The following is a 17,641-nucleotide window of genomic DNA, read 5'->3' as shown; positions in this document are numbered from 1 at the left end:
CCATAATTTTTTTCCTTGTAAATATTAAGATGAAGTTCTGAGTTAAGAATGTTTGTTAAGCATGAGGCAAGTATGGAGCAGCTACACAGTTCACAACTAGTTCGTCAGCATTTTTTGAGTGCTGGCGTAGCGCATGTTAGGAAATATATTGAATGTATATTGAATGCCTTTTGAAATATATTGAATGCCTTGAATGCTGGTGCACGTAAAGGTGTGTGCGGGAGGTGCGGTACGCGACTAATCCAGTCAACAGGCCCGTCGTCCAGTGCTGAGATGCTCCTGGATCCTCAGAGGAATCAGTCTTATTCCTGCTCCTCCACTTCCTTCCTGGCTCATCAGGTGTCGTGGTAGGGCCTCGCGCTCTTGCAGGAGACGGTCGTATGTGATGGCTACTTGAACAATGTTGTTCAGCAACTTTGCCTCCTGCTTACATGACAGCTCTGGCTGCAGCTCCGAGCCCGTGAATACAGGCGTCCACCAGGGCTGGGCCGTTCCACCCCGCACCGGCCACCATAGTACGCAATTCCATGCCGTACTTCCATGTGAGGAGGGTGCGCAAGCCCGAGTGCGCATGCAGCCCGTTACAGTTGCTCCTCAGTTTTTTTCCCACTTTTACTTGATTTCATTATTTATTCTTTATTTTAACTTTGTATGCTTAGTTGGTAACTTTGCGAAGCTGTGCCCTCTCAAATCATATTAGTAGAGAGTGTTTTGGTTTATTTTTTCGTTGTGTAAATAGTTTTTTTTTTATGTTTCGAAGGCGATTTTAATCATGTAACTTTGGCGAAGGCACTACCAAACTTTTTTCAGTATGTGAACTGTCCCACCAGAGAGGAGCGAACACTGGATCTGCTGTACTGCAATGTTAAAGATGCATACAGCTGCTCCCCCCTCCCCCCTCTGGGTAGATCTGACCACAACCTGGTACACCTCAGCCCCTGATATGTGCCGGTTGTTATGAGCCAACCTGTGACCACGAGGACAGTGAATAGATGGTCACAGGAGACTCATGAGGTACTGCAGGACTGCTTTGAGACTACAGACTGGCCGGCACTCTGTGAGCCGCACAGAGAGTACATCGATGGGTTTAGTGAGTGCATAACGGAATATGTCAACTTCTGTCTGGACTCCATTGTCTGAACCAGGACTGTAAAGTGTTAAACCACAGCATACAGTCTACAAATTCAAACTACTGTGCAGCCTTTCAATACACCTTTAACCTAAATATCTAAAATGCTATGATAGCCTAAAATGGACACTTGCTGCTCATCCAACACTTCTCAGTCTTGACCATTTGCCATTTTATCAGAATAAGGGGGCGTGGCTGCCCGATTTTGGGAAGTATGCAAATACCAATTAATATTGATACTAATCAATCGCCATTGCTCATCATTCTCATGTAATAAAGTCCCTGTGTTATCCTAACGTTACTACCTGCTTACGTATTACACTTTCCCTCAATCTGTCCCTCGGTTTCTCTTTCACAAGCCTGCATCTCTGGCTGCTGCTCTCCCTGTCTGCTGCTGCTGTCTTCACCTACAGAGGACGCGGAAACTACAGCAGCTAACATGTTTGTGATTATTACAGCATCTACATTGAGACTCTTCAATTTCTCTGCGCATATCTTCTCCATCAGCAGAAGTTATGCGCGAAGAATAATCTATCATCCCCTGAGGACTGTCGGCCCACCGGGCAAATACCCGCTACAGATTACCAGTCCAGCCCTGGTTGATAATATGTTAATCAAACCTCAAATGAAATTTTAAAGAAGCATCATGTGACCCAAGCACGGTCCACTGTATGTGTCTTTGTTGTGCGTTTATGTTGCTGTTGTGTTTGTGGTTAATTGTAGTGTTCCCACACCTCCTCGTTGGCCTGTCTTCTGTTTAACCTGCATCTTGTTTTCCCCTCGTTAATGTGTATATTTCAACCTTCGTGTTTTGCCCTCCGTTGTCAGCCTTTGTCACCGTCTTTGCGTTGCCCTCTCACACCGTGACAGAAATGCTGTCCAACTAGTTGTGAACTTAACTCTTACTTGCCCCAATATAAAACATACTTACCTCAGTACTTCATCTTAATATTTACATGGAAAAATTGTCATGTTCAAATGCAATTTCAAATTGCAAATTCACTGCACATCTAAAGTTGTCTAATGATCAATATAACTAGGACATTGGTGATAAAAGTATGATACATTTGCAAATATAGCAGCAACGTGTCTGTGAATAGTTATTGGTTTGAATAGTGGTCCAAAAGAAACACAAGCAGGCATTTCAACGTTGAATCAACGTCACATGTGATGGTTGAATCAACGTTGGATTTGGTGTCGATTTTGAAAAGTGAATCAACGTTGATATGCCAACTGTCACGGTGACAGCTCCGGACCCTTCCCTGTGGGCGTGCCGCTACGTTGTCTGCGTGTCATTATGTCCATGTATGTACTTCCGTGGGTGTGGGTTTTCCGTGAGCGTGTTCGTAGTCTCACCTGTGCCTTGTCTCGAGATCACGAGGGTCTGTGTTAATCACCTATTTAATGTGCGTTCGCACAGTGTCTTGTGCTCGTCTTTGTCTAAAGTTTCGTGCCAGTGTGAGTGTCTGTGTGTTGTGCTCACTCTCCGCCCGGAGCTTACACGTCTGTTCTGTTCAATGAACGTTCTGTGTTGCACCGTCATCGCTCGTCGTGCCTCCTCCCTCGGGTTGTGACACCAACGTCGTTTCCACGTCATACATTCAACCTTGAATAAGCCACAAAACTCACGTTCATGATGCTCAAAATTGCATGGGAGAGAGGAAAAAAACAGCTGTATTCCATAATGAAAAAAGAACAATTTTATTTTTTTATTCTCTCTGTAAATTTCTTCTCCGAGAACCACCACACAACCTCTCCAGTGCATACTTTAGGTGTTTAGCCATCGTGTCCATTGCCTCCTGTTGTGTGTGCTGAGAACAGTGTCTAAAGAGGAAAAGCAAACATCATAAATACTGTACATCCTGTATACAATGCCAACAATTTTTAACGAACGAACATCTAAATTTGTAAAAATATTGAATTTTCATCCACTCGTTTCTAATTGCTCATGCTAGTTAGTCAGGCATCTTCTTCTCCACCTAGCCAGGAAAGCAAACCAGCTACCGTTACTGGGGTCGCCCGTTTAGTAACTATGTGTAATTAATAATATTATGCTCCTCAGGTATTGACTAAAGTTTGACTTTGCTTACCGTAAAATAACTTTAAAAGATGCCAAGTGAGCAAAAATGCCAAACTCTCCCAGCGTACGCCACACCAACGTACGCCACGCCAAGCAGCCAGGGTCGCCGGGTCTGGAACAGAAAAAATGCCTTGATATTAATATAAGATACACTATAGTACCACACATATTATGTAAGAAGAAAAAATAAAAAGGACATACATACCTTTACATTTCACGGCCTCCGCCAGCATCACTGACGACACTGCCAGAATCCCTCGAGCGATCACACAAGACTCATGTTCTGCCTCGAAACATTTCAAACTGTTTCATTGCCTGATGTTGTCTTTCTGGTTAATACCTGCCTGTTTTTGATGACGTTTTTGGACGAATTAATACATTAAAAAAGTTATATTATTATTATTATTATTATTAATAATAATAATAATAATAAATACCTCTTTCAAAACCCTCATCCAATGCCAAAGATGAGATTGCCAAAGATTTTTACTTGAAATGGTAATACAAAGGCAGGTTGAAGATATTACGTTGATTCACCGTTAATAGTTCAACGTTTGCGCAATCATTTAACATTAAACGTTGTTTCAACGTTGAAACAACAACAGACAGTATTTCAACCATATTTCAACCACATTTCAACGTTGAAGGTCGGTCGTGTGCCAGCTGGGTAAGGATGACCAAATATTTTAATTTCACATTTGGTCAACAATGTTAGGCTGTAATGAAAGATGATCTGAAACCTAAAATGAACGAATTTGTTGAATGTACGAAAACAGTTCGAAATAGTTGCACTGGAGAATCTGGAGAAATTTCACCCCATGCTTCCAGAAGAAAATGTGATGGGCACATTTTTCATACCATACGGTCAAGCTGCTCCCACAACAGCTCAATTGGGTTGAGATCTGGTGACTGCACTGGCCACTCCATGACCAATAAAACACCAGCTGCCTGCTTCTTCTCTAAATAGTTTGTGCATAATTTGGAGGTGTGCTTTTGGTCATTGTCCTGTTGCAGGATGAAATTGGCTCCAATCAAGCGCTGTCCACAGGGTATGGCATGGTGTTGCAAAATGGAGTGATAGCCTTCCTTATTCAAAATCCCTTTTACCTTTGTTCAAATCTCCCACTTTACCAGCACCAAAGCAACCCCAGACCATCACATTACCTCCATCATGTTTGACAGATGGTGTTAGGCACTCTTCCAGCATCTTTTCAGTTGTTCTGCGTCTCACAAATGATTGTCTGTGTGATCCAAACACCTCAAACTTTGATTCATCTGTCCATAACACTTTTTTCCAATCTTCCTCTGTCCAATGTCTGTGTTCTTTTGCCCATATTAATCTTTTTCTTTTATTAGCCAGATATGGCTTTTTCTTTGCCACTCTGCCTTGAAGGCCAGCATCCCAGAGTCACCTCTTCACTGTAGACGTTGTCACTGGCGTTTTGTGGGTACTATTTAATGAAGCTGCCAGTTGAGGACCTGTGAGGCGTCGATTTCTCAAACTTGAGACTCTAATGTACTTGTCTTCTTGCTCAGTTGTGCAGCGGGGCCTTCCACTTCTCCTTCTACTCTGGTTAGAGCCTGTCTGTGCTCTCCTCTGAAGGGAGTAGTACACACCTTTGTAGGAAATCTTCAGTTTCTTGGCAATGTCTCGCATGGAATAGCCTTCATTTCTCAGAACAAGAATAGACTGTCAAGTTTCAATTGAAAGTTGTTTTTTTCTGGCCATTTTGTGAGTTTAATCGAACCAACAATTGTAATGCTCCAGATTCTCAACTAGCTTAAAGGAAGGTCAGTTTTATAGCTTCTTTAATCAGCAAAACTGTTTTCAGCTGTGCTAACCTACTTGCACAAGGGTTTTCAAGGGTTTTCTAAATATTCAATAGCCTCCTTACACAGTTAGCAAACACAATGTACCATTAGAACACTGGAGTGATGGTTGTTGGAAATGGGTCTCCATACATCTATGTAGATATTGCATTAAAAGCCAGATGTTTACAGCTAGAATAGTCATTTACCACATTAATAATGTATAGAGTGTGTTTTTGATGCATTTATTGTTAGCTAAATTGAAAAAAAAACTGCTTTTCTTTCAAAAATAAGAACATTTCTAAGTGACCCCAAACTTTTGAACAGTAGTGTATATATATATTTAATTACAAGAAAATAGTTGAGCTAGTGCATAGCGTCTCTAGCAGAGCACACACTCTCTTTCTGATAAGGTAGCAGGTGTGAGTAACAAGGGTGGGGGCGACTCTCACGGAGACAAAAGACTCTGTGAGAACCTAGTTTAGTCAGCACAGCATTTGGTATGCTACAGATACTTTTGCTGCTCTCCAAAGTTCTTTGTAAGCTTTAATAAATGTTTCAAATAGAAAAAAAACTGAACTCTGATGTGTTTCTCTTTTGCATCAAATGATCACACTGCAATATATATATATATATATATATATATATATATATATATATATATATATATATATATATATATATAAGGGAACACTCAAACATCACAATGTAACTCCAAGTCAACCACACTTTTGTGAAACCAACCTGTTTAGTTGGAAGTAATGCTGATGGGGAATCATTTTCACCTGCAACAGGCTGCTTTGTCTCACATACATCTGGCTTTGGGATTATTAAGGCTAAATTAAGGTTAATAGTTATTGTAAGTCTGCTACTTCTCGACGCCGTCTACTGAAAGAACATACTGCTTTAACGGTTGAGCAGGATGTACTGCATTGAAATCTAGTTCATACTGCTTAAGTACGGCATTTCCAACGGAGCCAGGGACTATATACTAAACTAAATGACGGACAGCTGAAACCAATAACCAAGGGTGTGACTAGAGCAGGGGTCGGCAACCTTTGAGACATGGAGTGCCAACTTTAACATGTCTAGTCAATGAGTGTCACTATCAACAAATAAAATTGGAGCCGGGGGGTGTAGCGAGTTTAAATTGTTGAAGGGGGGTGTGGCGAGAGTAAATTGTTAGAGGAGGGGAGGTGTAAATAGACACAAATTAAGTATTATATCGCAATCGATCGCTAAGTATAAACACCTATGTCACACGCAGCGCTAAGTGCAGAGCGTTGAGGAGCGATTTCGATTGGAGGATCGTGTTCTCTGTCTGAGATTTTTTATTATTCATATTTTTTGCTGATGCTGGTCCAGCGTGTCGCGTGCCAGTGATTATGCCTCGGCGTGCCAATGGTTGCCGACCCCTGGACTAGACTGATGGAACACCATGGAAATAAAACAAAGGTGGAATAGACAGACAGGTGGGGGCCCGGGGTGAAACAGGAACTGCAAGGGGGAATGTCAGGTATAAACATGATTTTCTGTAAGGTGGAATGTCAGGTGTAAACATGTGACTTTCTGTAAGGTGGAATGTCATGTGTAACCATGTGACTTTCTGTAAGTCACCAGTATAATGGGTAATGATTGAGAAATGTCAATAATACTCATCACAGCAGTTACACCCATGTGGGCAAAGATGAGGGATATTGTATGAGGGATATTGAACATATATACGTGCTATAAACACTTTCCCATAGCACGCTTATCTAAATGTGTACATTTCCAATTCTGTAAAGTAATGCAACCCTTAAATGTTATTCATGGTTTTCCCTGAATGTCATTGGGAAAGTCTAAACTTGCATTTCTCTTAATGCAGTAAGAGGCTGGAGATATTCCAGAGTGTTCCACTTTATTTTTTCAATGTTTTTTTCTGTGTTGAAAGCATGTCTGCACTTTTCCCTCTTGTGGTCACAACCAGGAGATAAAGAGACCAGACAACATTCACATCAATCACTGCAGAAATAAGCACAGGCTCCATCTCATAATTACAGATGCTCCACCCTTCTGAAACTATTGTTCTTAAACCTGCTCAACTAAAGGAATCAATTGGCAGCACAGTGTTGCACAGCAGTCACTGAGAGAACAGATAATCCGACATCCACTGACCTCGGATCAGGTAAGACACTTGCCCAACAGACTGGTATAATGATCTAGTTCTACACTCAATGGTAATTTAATACTCTTCTGCTTTCTCTCACTGGATGGTTAATTGGGTATATCTACTATATTGCAGCATATTATAGATTCACAAGCTATAGCCTATTTGTTGGACAGCAGAATTCATCAACACAGAGTGAAGAAATTTGGAGTGTAGTACGTGTGTAGTGCTGCTGAAACTCAATGTCTTCAGGCTGTTGGTTCCTTTATCTTCATGGGAAGTGTAAAGATTTGACTGACACCCTTGATATTAAACTTTATAAATAGGAAGTTATGAGAGCAATTGAACATGTACAATTTACATAGATGTAGTGTCGCTGTAAAAGCAAAAATATTTTTGCTTCCTTTTTCTGTAAATCAAAGCTGAGAGAGTAATCTGATAAGACAGGCCAGCTGTACAGAGGACAAGAGAGGAGGCAGAATACCACAACAGTCTGTGGTCATTAACAGAGAGGCACTGAAATAAAATCAGGCAGATGTACAAACAAGGACTAGACAGAGACAAAATCCACAAAGAGATTAGTCAGTACACAAGCAAGGAGGAGTGTCAGCAATATACACTTGTCATGTTCTCGTAACAATTAGCCAATAATTTGCAGTGTCCTGTTGCAACTGGCTGGTTATATATGGGAATTAATTACATAGATACTAGCTGGAAAGGGTAGTGTCTAGAATGCCGGCGATAGTGACCTCTGGTGGTAGTGAAACGGGGAAGAGGCCTCAGACCTGACAGTCATGCTTGCATCAGCACTGAGAGATTGCATCAGCACTGAGAGATTGGTCTGAATGCAGCAGTCAGTAACACCCAACACACCAGTGACTGATGTTTGGGGAAAGACCTGTTGAACATGTGTACATGCTATGAACACATTCCTTTCAGTCATGTTTGATTTGTGTGTGCATTTCTGGTTTCAAGAGTAACACCTGATATCATAATCAGTCTCACCTGTTCCTCCTTGACACACCCACTTCCCAGCTATTCTTATACACCTACGCTTCACTTCCTAGTTGCGAAGTATTGCCAACGATTTTGCGTACCGAGCGTTATCTCTGCCTGTTGATTCTCCTGTGTACCGACCTCTGCCTGTTCCCTATACCATGTTTCCTGCCTAGCCCTCAGGTACCTCGCGGACTCTGCCATCACGTTACAACCTTGGACCAGATTGACTATGTAGCTGCACAAGCTAACCCTCCTTCCTCCATCTCCAACTCGTGCATCACCGTTGTATCGATCTTTCAAAATAAAAGCATTGGGCTTCTGCACAAGGACCCCTCTCCATTTCATTATTCCGTTACAGAATACTTCACCTTTAACATGGATCCTGCAGATGCCCAAGCCCATCTGGCACATCAGGAGGCTACCATCGCTGCGATGAATGAAAGTATCAGACAACTCACATAGACAGCTCGTAACCAGGAAGTTACCATCATGGCCCTCTCTGAGGCATTCCATCAAGCCACCGCCACCACACAGAATCGAAATGCCACAGTTCCCACACCCATTGTGGCAGCCACATTGCCTTCAAGCATCCCGTAGCAGTTCCAGTGAGACTTTGTCACTTACAAACTTTATTCAAGCCACAGTCAATGTGGATAAAGTGCGACTCACCGTCCTGGACCAGGAAGATCTCACATGTCAGCTCACCATGTTCTGTCATCCTGTTCCCTGGGAGAGACATCTCGGGACGTTTCAGAGCAGATGCAGTTGGGGCAGTCTCCCCATACGCCATGAGAGAGAGCTCATTGTATTGGGGAGGGGGAGGGTTTGTGCATCTACTGATGTGAAGAGGGTCACTTCTGGGATAGATGTCCTGCTCAACCATCCCGTCCAGAGGCAGATCTCCTCCCTTTACCTTCTGTTAGTGGCAAGGCTCAACTAAACCTACCAGTGCAACTCACCTGGGGTGGCGTCACTCACAACTACTCAGCGTTAGTGGACTCTGGTGCAGGGGTGACTTCTTGGACACTGATTTGGCTAGCTCACTCCACATTCCCACAGAATCAGTGTACCTCCCTCTCAGAATAAACTCGGAGGATGAAGTAAACGTACACACCAAACCCTTGATCCTCCGAGTTGGCCTATTCCGCTCTGAAATGAGGCAGTTCTACCAGGTATCCTCTCCCCGAGTACGCATACCCCTTCCTTTCATCTTAGCCTCGCAAGAGTGCTTATTGGGTGCTACTGTTTTCATGAAACTAGACCTGAGAAGTGCTTATAACTTGATTTGCATGGTGACGAGTGGAAGACGGCATTCTTGATGGCCCGTGTCCACTATGAGTACCTGGTTATGCCGTATGGGTTATCGAACAGTCCGTCCGTGTTTCAGGCTTTTATGGATGAGATCTTCCGGGACATGATTGTTTGTTTTCATCTATATTGATGACATCCTGATCTCCTTCTGTCACAGAACACGTTCGGCATGTCGCCGCAGTATTACGGCGCTTACGGGAGAATAATCTGTATGTGAAGGCTGAGAAATGCGATCCTTGACTGTTTCCTTCTCTGGCTGCACCCTATCCCCAGGTCATATTAGTATGGATGCTGGAAAAGTGGAAGCCGTGACAAGCTGACCTGTGCCCCATTCTGTGAAGGGCCTACAACATTTTTGGGTGTTTGCAAACTTTTACCATAGGTTCATTAGCGGTTTCAGTTCTGTGGCGGCACCCCTTACCGACCTCCTGAAAGGGAGAAAGAAATGCCACTTCTGATGGACCTCCAAGGAGGACCAAGCTTTTAACGCTTTAAAGAGTACGTTTACCAGTGACCCCATCTTGCACCTCCCAGATTCCAAGCTCCCTTTTATAGTAGAGGTTGACGCGTCTGATGTTGGCGTGGGCGCTGTACTCTCACAAAGGCAGGGGAATCCTCCTAAATTGTTTCCCTGTGCTTATTTCTCAAGGCAACTCAGGCCAGCGGAGATAAACTATGACATGGGAGATCATGAACTCTTAGCTATGAAGCTCGCACTGGTACAATGGCGTCACTGGCTGGAGGGCGCGGAGCAGCCCTTCGTATACACAGACCACAAAAACCTAGAGTATATAAAATCTGCCAGATGATTAAATCCACAAGAGTCAAGGTGGGCGTTGTTCTTCTCTCGCTTCAAGTTTTCAGTATGTTACTGACCAGGTTCCAAAAATACTAAGGCGGATGCCCTATCTCGAATCTACAAAAGGACACCTAGTGATGGTGTACCTGCACACATCTTAAAAGACTCGTGGTTCCTTGATCTCATCCGATGGGATATACAGTCATGGCCAAAGGTTTTGAGAATGACACAAATATATTTTCACACGATCTGCTGCCCTCTGGTATTTATGTGTGTTTGTCAGATGTTTTTTATCACATACAGAAATATAATTGCAATCATATTATGAGTAACAAAAGCTTTTATTGACAGTTAGAATGAGTTAATGCAGCAAGTCAATATTTGCAGTGTTGACCCTTCTTCTTCAGGACCTCTGCAATTCTCCGTGGCATGCTCTCAATCAACTTCTGGACCAAATCCTGACTGATAGCAGTCCATTCTTGTACAATCAATGCTTGCATTTTGTCAGAATGTGTAGGTTTTTGTTTGTCCACCCGTCTCTTGATTGACCACAAGTTCTCAATGGGATTAAGATCTGGGGGGTTTCCAGGCCATGGACCCAAAATCTCTATGTTTGGTTCCCTGAGCCATTTAGTTATCACCTTTGCTTTATGGCAAGGTACTCCATAATGCTGGAAAAGGCATTGTTGATGTTGAACTGCTCTTGGATGGTTGGGAGAAGTTGTTCTCGGAGGACATTCTGGTACGATTCTTTATTCATGGCTGTGTTTTTAGGCAAGACTGTGAGAGAGCCGATTCCCTTGGCTGAGAAGCAACTCCACACATGAATGGGTTCAGGATGCTTTACAGTTGGCATGAGACAAGACTGGTGGTAGCGCTCACCTCGTCTTCTCCAAACAAGCTGTTTTCCAGATGTCCCAAACAATCGGAAAGGGGATTCATCAGAGAAAATGACTTTAGCCCAGTCCTCAGCAGTCCACTCCCTGTACCTTTTGCAGAATATCAGTCTGTCCCTGATGTTTTTTTCTGGAGAGAAGTGGCTTCTTTGCTGCCCTCCTTGAGACCAGGCCTTGCTGTAAGAGTCTCCGCCTTGCAGTGCGTGCAGATGCACTCACACCTGCCTGCTGCCATTCCTGAGCAAGCTCTGCACTGCTGGTTGCCCGATCCCACAGCTGAAACACTTTTCTGAGATGGTCCTGGCACTTGCTGGTCTTTCTTGGGTGCCCTGGAGCTTTTTTGGCAACAATGGAACCTCTCCTTGAAGTTCTTGATGATGCGATAGATTGTTGAGTGAGGTGCAATCTTTCTAGCTGCGATACTCTTCCCTGTTAGGCCATTTTTGTGCAGCGCAATGATGACTACACATGTTTCTTTAGAGATAACCATGGTTAACAGAAGAGAAACAATGATGCCAAGCACCAGCCTCCTTTTAAAGTGTCCAGTGGTGTCATTCTTACTTAATCATGACACATTGATCTCCAGTCCTGTCCTCATCAACACCCACACCTGTGTTAATGGAGCAATCACTGAAACGATGTTAGCTGGTCCTTTTAAGGCAGGGCTGCAATGAAGTTGAAATGTGTTTTGGGGGATAAAGTTCATTTTCTAGGCAAATATTGACTTTGCAATTAATTGCTGTTAAGCTGATCACTCTTTATAACATTCTGCAAATTGTTATAAAGCAAATTGCCATTATTTGTATATGCAAATTGCCATTGTAAAATCTGAAGCAGTAGACTTTGTAAAAATTAATATTTGTATCATTCTCAAAAGTTTTGGCCATGACTGTACAGGATGGGAGCTATGGGATCCGGTGGGAGCTACGTAATGATCCAGGTCCTGAGGACTGTCCCGAGGGGAAACAGTATGTCTTGGTTTTTATAAGGGGGCGTATTCTTCAATTAGCCCATGACACTGTGGGGACAGGTCACCCTGGGATTTCACGAGGAATCTCAATCTACGTTTACCCTGCCGCAAGCTCAGCACTCGGTACACTGGACCATTCAAGGTTCTCAAAAGAGTCAACACTGTAACCTATATACTTCTATTGCCCCGACAGTACCATATCAACCCTGTTTTTCACATCTTCACATCTTAAACCTGTCTATTTTAGTCCTTTGTCAGTCCCCTTCGCACAGAACCGTCCCCCGGAGCCATTTGACATCGATGGTCAAACGGCGTACATCGTGCGGGAGCTACTGGAATCCCGGCACCGACGCGGTGGTCTCCAATACCTCATCGATTGGGAGGGCTTTGGGCTGGAGGACAGAGCCTGGGTATTGGCACGAAACATCCTCTGTCCCCCTCTCATAGCGGAATTTCATGCTGCGCATCCCCACTTCCCAGCCCCCCGTGGCCATGGCCGACCTGCTTCACGTAGTGGAGTGTCTAGAGACGCTCCGTTGAGGGGGAGTACTGACAAGAGTAACACCTGATAGCCTAATCAGTCTCACCTGTTGCTCCTTGCCACACCCACTTCCCAGCTATTCTTATACACCTGCGCTTCATTTACTAGTTGTGAAGTATTGCCAATGATGTTGCGTACAGAGCGTCAACTCTGCCTGTTGATTCTCCTGTGTACCGACCTCTGCCTGTTCCCTAGACCACGTCTACTGCCTAGCTCTGAGGTACCTTGCGGACTCTGCCATCACGTTACAACCTCGGACCGGATTGACTACTTCTATGTAGCTCCACGAGCTAACCCTCATTCCTCAATCTTTCAAAATAAAAGCCTTGTGCTTCTGCACAAGGATCTCTCTCCGTTTAATTATTCCATTACATCTGGTTTCATGTGTTGCTTGTGTTATAGCACATCAACACTGGAAAAAAGGGAGACCACCACATCCTAATGAAATATCGTGTGAGGGGAAAAATTTACAAATTTTCCTTACCCTACCCTCACTACATTTATCTTCTCATTATTCCCCAGGTGCTCACCCCTGTTACGTCTGGCTCCCTCCTCAGCTGTCTGTTTAGCTTTTTTCTCCTAGCCCTGCCTTTTTCATTGCCTCGGTTTTTCTTGGTTTGTTCACTCCATGGTTATAATTTCCAGCTGTGCCATGTTTCTGTGTTCATTCAGTTTGTCATTTATTCTCTGTCCTTCCAGCACTCCATGGTGGATCAGTGTCGGTACATGTTGCTTCTTCATTTGGTTCTGATGCTTTAGTTCTGGTTTGTTATCTTGCACTCATGATTTGTGTTGTCGTTCTCATATCTGGTAAAGCTCATTAGGTTTCATTGCGGTTTCTTGGTTTATGGTTGCTGAGTTTATATGCCTAGTTTGTATTCATTACTGTTGGTGTATTTCTCTGTGGTTTATGTTTGGTCAGTTTAGATTCTCTGTTCATGTTCCAACGTTTGTTCCTTCCTGTTGGTATCTGCTCCTGTTCCCTTTATATGGTCATTAGTCTAGAAACCTCTCGATTATCCCCTCTTTGGTCATCGTCTTTGTGGACGAGTAGTATTATACTGCTGCACTGTCATCATGTGTCCCTCTCTATATCGAGTATTTATGTCTTCGTTTTGTTACTAAAGTTACCTTCCTGTTTACATTAATTGAATCTGTGTTCGCACACAAGATTAACCCTGTTCATAACAAGGCCTATCACACCTTCCTCCTACGCGCGGACCGTTACAACCCCAAAGCTGTGTGTTGTCTCCCTTGACATTCATTGCATATACAGATACCTGTGGAAGTGGATAAGAAATTCATCACATAAAATTAGCATTGTTGCTGTCTCTACCTTCAAGCACAGATTTTGGCTGTATTGAAGGAATTCAAGTCTACAAATTAATATTTAAATAGCAAAAGATATGATAGCAGATGTATTTTTTTTAACTTGTAGATATTAAATTCTGGCACACATTAAGGGAACTTGTGCTCTCTCTACAGTCCAGCAATTTGGTAAAGTGTTTGAGATCTGTGGATTCTTTTTATAATCAATATCTACATAGTAAATGTTATAATAAATAACTCTTTACATATGTTCACATTGCTTTTAGCTGTTGTCCCTGGAGAACTGTTACTGCAAATCCAGATGTATGTCTCTTCAACATAACTGAAGCCACCAGGTGTGTCGGTGGCTACTTAAGGTGAACTACTGCTTAACAAATTAGTTTTCTTATTCAAGTTTGGGTTTGTAATCTTTCTGTCATATGCAGAGAAATTAATCAAACCTTGTGCACAGACGTCTTTCACTGGCCGTCTCTGAGCAGCAGTATTAGTGGCTGATGCTTCATGTCCCAAGAAAAGACTTTGAAAGCATAAATTATTTATTGTGGTACTAAAAAATCATTTTCGTTTAATAAATGAATAATTATTTGTTACAATTTATTATTTTACCTCATACAAATAGATAAACCTGGAGTCAAGAGGATCTACACACAGAAAGTAAGTGATGATTTCAGGAAGAGTCGAGTGTCACGGTAAGGAGCTGGCCGTGCTGGTGCCCAGCTGGTGGCACTAATTCATGTTTGTCCTGTTGTTGTGCTGTGTTCTGCCCTCAGGTGGGTGTGGCCCATTAGGGAGTTTACCACCTCAGGGTTGTTTGTCTATATGTTATTGTAGCAGTTGACTGCTGGTTATTGTTTCATCTTTTGCATTTGTCACAGGTTTTTTCCGTTGGTGCACTTCTTGCTTATTATCCTAGATTATCCTAGATTTGTGTTTTTTTAAGAAAATACAAGAGGACTTGAAAAGGTGTGCCCTGTTCTCACTAAGGTTATGGCTAATACCCTTGAGTGAGGAAGCATAAGATCAGTGCCCTGACTGGGACCAAGATTTAGAGCACTTCATGCTTCCAGCTGCTGACCAACTTTATGGAGATGCAGATTTCATTTTCCAACATGACTTGGCACCTACACACTGTGCCAAAGCTACCAGTACCTGGTTTAAGTACCATGGTATCCTTGTTCTTAATTGGCCACCAAACTCACCTGACCTTAACCTCATAGAACATCTTTGGTGTATTGTGAAGAAGAAGATGCAGTACGCCAGACCCAATGATGCAGAAGAGCTGAAGGCCACTATCAGAGCAGCCTGGACTCTCATAACACCTGATCAGTGCCACAGACTGATGGACTGTCATAATACCTGAGCAGTGCCACAGGCTGATGGACTCTCATAACACCTGATCAGTGCCACAGACTGATGGACTCTCATAACACCTGAGCACAGGCCCGTTGACAGTCTTGCTGGGGCCCGGGACATGAAAGATTCATGTGACCCCCCCCCCCCCAGCGCCAGCGGCACGAGGGTTCGCGCGAAAATGACGTAATCGCAGTGGCTCCGCCCATGCGCGAGGGCCTCACGCGCTGTCGGTTCGCAAGGTCGTGCACCTCTCGAATTTTGTAACTTCGCGCGCACCGCGCTTCAGCGCAATGAACAAAGTCACGTTTGTAGGGTTCATACACCTTTATAAGGTGGAATTAAAGCACGTGTACGTCACTTTAAAGGTCCATTTCAATATTTTCCAGCACGTTAAACTTAATTAAGTTAAATATTTATACATATACTCGAAATGATTCGAAATAATTCGCTTTTTATCACATTATTTAATGGTTGTTTATTTTCAAAACGCCCAATCTTAACGTCTTCACGAGAACTGTTCAGTCAGACAGCTATTTGTTGTGAAACGAAGTAGTTACAATTTCAAGCATTTTCAAGTACTTTACCCTAAATTCCAGCACTTTTCAAACCTGGAACACAATGCAACTTTAAAATTCGTCAGGTAAATGTTTTTCCTTTCTTTTCTGCGCTCCAGATTTCTGTATTTACTTTAACTATCCACCACTGTATTTCCCGCTGTTGGGCATATACCGGCCGGCTACAGTCGGTGCTGGATCAAACCATTTTCCAGTGGGAGGCGGGGGTGTATGCACTTAATGGAAAATATGCAGATAGGTAAAAAACATATATTTGAGCCATTGAGCTTATTATGAGTACATAATTTTATATTAATGAAAGATTTCAAGATTATTTAAAAATTATAGACTTTAAATAAAAAATAAATTGCTGGGCTCTTTGATGGGCCCCCCTGGCCCTAGGGCCCGGGACAACAGACCCGGTTGTCCCCCCCTGTCGACGGGGCTGCCTGAGCAGTGCCACAGGCTGATGGACTCTCATAACACCTAAGCAGTGCCACAGACTGATGGACTCTCATAACACCTGAGCAGTGCCACAGGCTGATGGACTCTCATAACACCTGAGCAGTGCCACAGGCTGATGGACTCTCATAACACCTGAGCAGTGCCACAGGCTGATGGACTCTCATAACACCTGAGCAGTGCCACAGGCTGCCACATTGCTGCAGTTGTTCAGGCAAAAGGAGCCCCAACTAAGTATTAAGTGCTGTAAATGTTCATACTTTTCAGTTGTCCAGCATTTTTTTAAAGTTCATTTTTTGTACTGGTCTTAAGTATTCTTATTTTGAGACACTGAATTTAGGGTTTTCATTAGTTGTCAGTTATAATCATCAAATTAAAGGAAATACACACTTGAAATCAGTCTGTGTGTAATGAATGAGTATAATTTACAAGTATCACATTTTAAATGTAATTACTGAAAAAACATTTTCATGATATTTGAATATTTGAATCAAAATTTGAATACACCAGTACGTGTATGGATGTAGCCAGCTGCAGACTACACATACACACAGTCAGGGGCTGTACCATGACATTGTAAAGGCAGATTGTAACTTTATCTCAGAATAAATCATACTCTTAGAGTGAATCAAAAGTGCTTGACTTGCAAACTGAATACAATTAAATTAATTGTCATCTATCCCTACTGCATTTAGCCCAAGGCAAACTGTATATTTACATTTACATTTATGGCATTTAGCAGACGCTCTTATCCAGAGCGACTTACAAAAGTGCTACGTAGTTGCTTGGAATCTCCAAGGTAGAATATATACACAAGGTACTCTAAGCTGGAAAAACCACTAGACGAAAGTCATATGATACCTAACAATTATACCTGAATATACATATCACCTGAGGAAAAAGACAGTAAGCAATTCCTATAAACCAATTATGCACAATACCTGAGAAAAAGACAGTAAGCAATACCTGTAACAAATACCTGAGGAAAGAGACGATAAAGCACAATAGACGAAGCATAATTATGTAAAGTGCCCTTGAAAGAGGTGGGTCTTCAGTCAGCATCTGTGACTCTGCAAGTGCAAGAGCAAGTGATTCTGATGTTCAGACACACAAGGGAAGTTCATTCCACCACCTTGGAGCCAGGACAGAGAAAAGTCTAGATGCTTGTCTCCCATGTGTCCTGGATGATGGAGGGTCAAGACGAGTCATACTTGAGGCGCGGAGGGATCGAGGTATGCTTCTGGGTTTTAACATGGCCAT

The 17,641-nt window shown here is 42.9% G+C and overlaps 1 protein-coding gene across 1 annotated transcript in view; it reads left to right on the top strand.

Annotated features, from left to right (window-relative positions):
* Positions 1-7,082: 7,082 nt before the first annotated feature.
* LOC143517647 (interferon-induced very large GTPase 1-like) overlaps positions 7,083-17,641 on the top strand; it is a 52,090-nt gene continuing 41,531 nt past the window's right edge. Inside the window, exons 1-3 of the mRNA XM_077010377.1 lie at positions 7,083-7,185; positions 14,279-14,368; positions 14,632-14,666. Coding sequence (XP_076866492.1) covers position 14,666 — 1 coding nt within the window. The 5' untranslated portion in view covers positions 7,083-7,185; positions 14,279-14,368; positions 14,632-14,665. The remainder of the gene's footprint in view (positions 7,186-14,278; positions 14,369-14,631; positions 14,667-17,641) is intronic.

This window comes from Brachyhypopomus gauderio, chromosome 6, assembly GCF_052324685.1.
Source record: "Brachyhypopomus gauderio isolate BG-103 chromosome 6, BGAUD_0.2, whole genome shotgun sequence".
NCBI lineage: Eukaryota > Metazoa > Chordata > Actinopteri > Gymnotiformes > Hypopomidae > Brachyhypopomus > Brachyhypopomus gauderio.
Note: the sequence above shows the minus strand (reverse complement) of the source record. Positions and strands in the feature narration are given on the sequence as shown.